General features: G+C 45.0%; 1 protein-coding gene across 1 annotated transcript; it reads right to left on the bottom strand.

The window, feature by feature from the left end:
- Nucleotides 1-2,717: 2,717 nt before the first annotated feature.
- On the bottom strand, nt 2,718-3,269 carry LOC124553373 (speckle-type POZ protein B-like). The gene has a single exon (XM_047127244.1). The coding sequence runs from the start codon at nt 3,267-3,269 to the stop codon at nt 2,718-2,720; it is 552 nt and encodes a 183-aa protein (XP_046983200.1).
- Between the last annotated feature and the right edge of the window lie 1,906 nt (nt 3,270-5,175).

The raw sequence follows: 5,175 nt of genomic DNA on the forward strand, positions 1-5,175 counted from the left end.
TTTGTGGTTCGCCAATGACATTGTAATTCTGTCAGAAACAGCAATGGACCTGGAAGAGCAGCTGAACGGAATGGACAGTGTCATGAAACGAGGATGTAAGGTGAACATCAAAAAAAGCAATACAAGGATATTAGTCGAATTAAATCGGGAATTAGATTAGGAAATGAGACACTTAAAGTAGTAGATGAGTTTTGCTCTATGGGTAGCAAAATAACTGATGATGGTCGAAGTAGAGAAGATATAAAATTTAAACTGGCAATTTGTTAATATCGAGTATAGATTTAAGTGTCAGTAAGTCTTTTGTGAAAGTATTTGTATGGAGTGTAGCCATGTATGGAAGTGAAACGTGGATGACAAACAGTTTAGACAAAAAGAGAATAGAAGCTTTCGAAATGTGGTGCTACAGAAGGATGCTGAAAATCACGTGGGTAGATCACATTACTGATGAGGAGGTATTGAATAGAATTGGGGAGAAGAGAAATTTATGGCACAACTTGACTAGAAGAAGAGATCGGTTGGTACGACATATTCTGAGACATCAAGGGATCACCAATTTAGTATTGGAGGGCAGTGCAGAGGGTGAAAATCGTAAATGGAGACCAAGAGATGAACACAGGAAACAGATTCAGAAGGATGTTGGTTGCCGTGAGATGAAGAAGCTTGCACAGGATAGAGTAGCATGGAGAGCTGCATCGTACCAGTCTCTGGACTGAAGACCACAACAACAACAACAACAACAACAAGCGCGGTTGAAGTCAGGTGCGACTTCAGCTAGTGAGGAAATGATACAGGCTGAACACTGAATCCTGAAAGATGGTCACTGATCTATACATCTGTCTGTGTTTGCAAATTATGTATGTATCGTATCAGTGGCTACAGAGTAACATTACCATTGTGTCTGGAGTAAAACGATATGAATGTATGATTCCTATTTATTTTCTTAGTGCCATCCAGACATATAGCAGGGACTTTGGATGAAAATGATTACGTTGACTACAGAATTTTGTACTTATTGCGTTCAGAGAAGGAATCAACTGTGCAAGGAATTGATACTGTAATTAGAGACTGAATTTATGTCTGCAGATTCCAGTATCCATGAGCAAGTTTGACTAAGGTAGCTAAGGTCACCTGGAGAGCATTGTTGCCAAGGCAGGTCTAGAGTGGTGACAACACACTGTTTGCTGAGAGCCAGGGAGCAGCATGCTGACGCGAGGATTTGGGAATAACTGGCTGTATTAGCTTGTGCAGCTGCAAGTAGTGTGATGTGGTTGTGCTCAGTCCTTTCCTATGGTATCTGGACTTGGTGGCTGAGATGGTTTGGAATCACAATCTATATTACTGCCCACTTCTGTTTGAAATTGGAATTAATAGCGATCCCATGAGAAGTTATACATGCCAGAAGGGGAGTTCCTCTCTTATTTAGCCACGTCAGTGCAAGAATTATTAAACACTAGCGGTAGTTACTTCCCTGTTATAAAGTTCTTGGTTTATCTAAACTTTATGCTAAAATATCTAGTCCTTTGCAACAGCATTAGTAAATAATCAGGAAATATATCTAGAATGAAATTTTCACTCTACAGCGGAGTGTGCGCTGATATGAAACTTCCTGGCAGATTAAAACTGTGTGCTGGACCGAGACTCGAACTCAGGAACTTTGCCTTTCGCGGGCAAGTGCTCTACCAACTGAGCTACCCAAGCACGACTCACGCCCCGTCCTCACAGTTTTACTTCTGCCAGTACCTCGTCTCCTACCTGCTAAACTATACAGAAGCTCTCCTGCAGGAAGTTTCAATCAGGAAATATGACAAGCATCCAGTGGATGATGTACTCAGATCCTTATATGTATAAAGTGACCTACAAGACCAATCAACAGTAATGCGAATGACAGACCCTCACCTACTACAATTGTTGTGGTTGAAATACGAGGAACCTTATCAGAATGGTCTGAAAAGTACAGGCAAGGAATTTATGATCTCCTGTCAAAGGTTTGCAGTACTATGTTAGCATCTAGAACATTGCAAGAGTTAATGTGCACTTGGTATGGTTGGCATCAAAATTATGAATTGGTAGATATGTGAACCGAATGAGAAAAACGGCAAGAATGGTATATCTTCCACATACAGAGACAAATATAATACAGTATATACCATTGGGCCAAAAACAAGAAGATAGCTCCCTCCATTCCATGGTTGAATTTGTACTTCAAAACTATTAGCATGTAAGACAAAATATATTTCTTTAACTGTAGCTGCATGAGCAGGAGCAATGCACTCGTTACTCTCAGCACTAGTCATGTATACACATCCTGTAAACTAACTCGTTCAAATCATTTCAATAAAAGAATCATTCAAATGATTTACAGAACATGTAACCAATTAACTAACAAACCTACTTTACATGTTCCTGTACTTATGCAAATAACAGAAAGATTGATTGGCAGTAATTTAAAACTAATTTAAGAAGCTACAGAACATTAGTATCTTCCAAGACCTGTTTTAGCAAAGTTATCTGCTAATCAACATAGTTCATCTTAGACTTTCGATTAAACTGTTATGAGAATTTAATGAAGGCTGCATAAACTACCAGAGAAAGGCCATTGCTAACGATACATTTAACATCATAGACCTAGGTAAGCAATCTTTGTAGGAAAGATTTATGACTCAGATATACACATATACTTAAAACTGAGCAACACAGATGAGTGGCTTGTCTTGTGCTCACCTGGCTTCCACTGGTGGATCAGATACCAGGCGACACACTTCGATCAAATCTTCAGGCTGGCTATGCATTGCATCTGCCCAGCCCTGCGTGGCCATCACACTGACCAAGTGGGCCTTAATGTAGGCGACGGCAGCCTGCTTCAGGCTGTCAGCAGAGTGCCTAATCGCGAGGACAGCGGTGGCCGCCGCAGTCTCGACAGACAGCTGTGCAGCCACCTGCTGCTCACACTCTGCCTTCAGGACGGACACTCCGTATCTGTCAGCGGCGGCCAGCAGCTGGTGGGCCATGCCAGGCAGCTGGGACGCCTGCAGGGTGTAGAGGTAGCCCAGCAGCTCTTGCAGGACTGGGCCCTCCACGTCAGGGAGTGCTAGCTGGTCGCTGCTGGCCTCCGGCGTGCCGTGGAGGAACATGGCGGCAATCACGGGGCTCCTGGCGGCCAGGACGGCCCTGTGCGCCACCAGCCGCGTGTCGCCGGCCACCAGAGTCACCACGGCGCCGTCCCCAGCGTCCAGCAGGGCGCCCAAGCTGACCTCCTGCACTGCTTCCATTGTGGACGATTCTGAAACGCAGACTAACTCAGAAGAGCTTTGCCCTTACACAGCACTCTCTACACGGTGAAGATTAATGAAACTGGCAAACTACTGGGACGGTTTCTGAAGAAAAATGTCCCCATGAATAGGGGTCTGGAAATGTGTCGTTGCTATGATAGCTGTCGCTGATGACTGGCACTTCGTCTGACCAGGTCCCGTGTGTTCCTTGTGTTGGGGCCGTGTGATTGACTCAGCGTACTATAAGCAGCAGAGTGGTCTGGTATTCATGTCAGGAACAAGCCAACATGGTGATCGTGCATCGCCAAGAAAATGTAGGCGGCCGAGAGGCCGCACAGTTATACCAAAACGAGTACACTCATAGACACTCAACACATCACTCAACGTTTGGAGCCCGTTTTGGGCGTTTGTGTGATCATGAGTCCTTTCAGACTGACAAATGTGCAGGGATATAGCGGACAGTGCATACAACAGATCTGGATGGCGTAAGACATACTGTCCCTCGACCGTTTTCATCTGCTTGCCTGTATACAAACACCATATCGGCTTCCTCTCTGCATGAATAACATATTATTTTGTTCCCTGCAGTAGGCTCTGCAATGTTGTGGGTTGTGTGAAGTTGGAGCCATATGGGACCCCTGATACATCTTCATATGACTCTGACAAGTGACACATACGTAAATATCCTGTCTGATTACCTGCATCAATTCATGTCCACTTGGGCAATCACAGCTGGCCAATACGATACACCACACATCCACAATTGCTACACAGTAGCTCCAGGAACACTCTTCTGAATTTAAACACTTCTGCTGGCCAACACACTCCCCAGACAAGAAATTTATTGAGCATATGTGGGATGCATTGCAACGTGTTGTTCAGAAGAGATCTCCAGCCCCTCGCACTCTTACGGATTTATGGAGAGCCTTGCAGGATTCATGGCGTTATTTCCCTCCAGCAGTACTCTAGAGATTAGTCGAGTTGATGCCACATAATACTGTGGCGTAACGCATGCTCACGGGGGCCATTCACGATATTAGGCAGGAGTACCAGTTTATTTGCCTCTCCTGCAGTGTTTCGGTTTTAATGGTGTTCAACCTACATATTCTGTGAGATTCAGGCGGATTGTATCAAGCAATATCTGGTAAATGATGTTCATTGTATGTCAGTTGCAACAATATGATATGCATTCTGACTGAAGCCACAGGTGGACAGCAGTCGCATAGCTATTAAAGGTCTTAGCACATCAGTGCCCTGAATCCTCCAAGACGAAGGGTCCCTCGGCTTCCATGAACGATGTTCGAAAAAGCTATCTATCACCTGAGCTGAGTCGAGTGTTTTCGACTTCCAATTTTATGGACATTGATTAAGAAACCTCGAACGGAACGAGCTGTGAACACAGCAATATCTCCGACCTATATACACTCCTGGAAATTGAAATAAGAACACCGTGAATTCATTGTCCCAGGAAGGGGAAACTTTATTGACACATTCCTGGGGTCAGATACATCACATGATCACACTGACAGAACCACAGGCACATAGACACAGGCAACAGAGCATGCACAATGTCGGCACTAGTACAGTGTATATCCACCTTTCGCAGCAATGCAGGCTGCTATTCTCCCATGGAGACGATCGTAGAGATGCTGGATGTAGTCCTGTGGAACGGCTTGCCATGCCATTTCCACCTGGCGCCTCAGTTGGACCAGCGTTCGTGCTGGACGTGCAGACCGCGTGAGACGACGCTTCATCCAGTCCCAAACATGCTCAATGGGGGACAGATCCGGAGATCTTGCTGGCCAGGGTAGTTGACTTACACCTTCTAGAGCACGTTGGGTGGCACGGGATACATGCGGACGTGCATTGTCCTGTTGGAACAGCAAGTTCCCTTGCCGATCTAGGA

The sequence above is a fragment of the Schistocerca americana genome, chromosome 11, assembly GCF_021461395.2.
Source record: "Schistocerca americana isolate TAMUIC-IGC-003095 chromosome 11, iqSchAmer2.1, whole genome shotgun sequence".
Lineage (NCBI taxonomy): Eukaryota > Metazoa > Arthropoda > Insecta > Orthoptera > Acrididae > Schistocerca > Schistocerca americana.

Coding starts and splice junctions, on each gene's coding strand:
- LOC124553373 (XM_047127244.1), bottom strand. CDS start 3,269: ATGGAAGCAGTGCAGGAGGTCAGCTTGGGCGCCCTGCTGGACGCTGGG.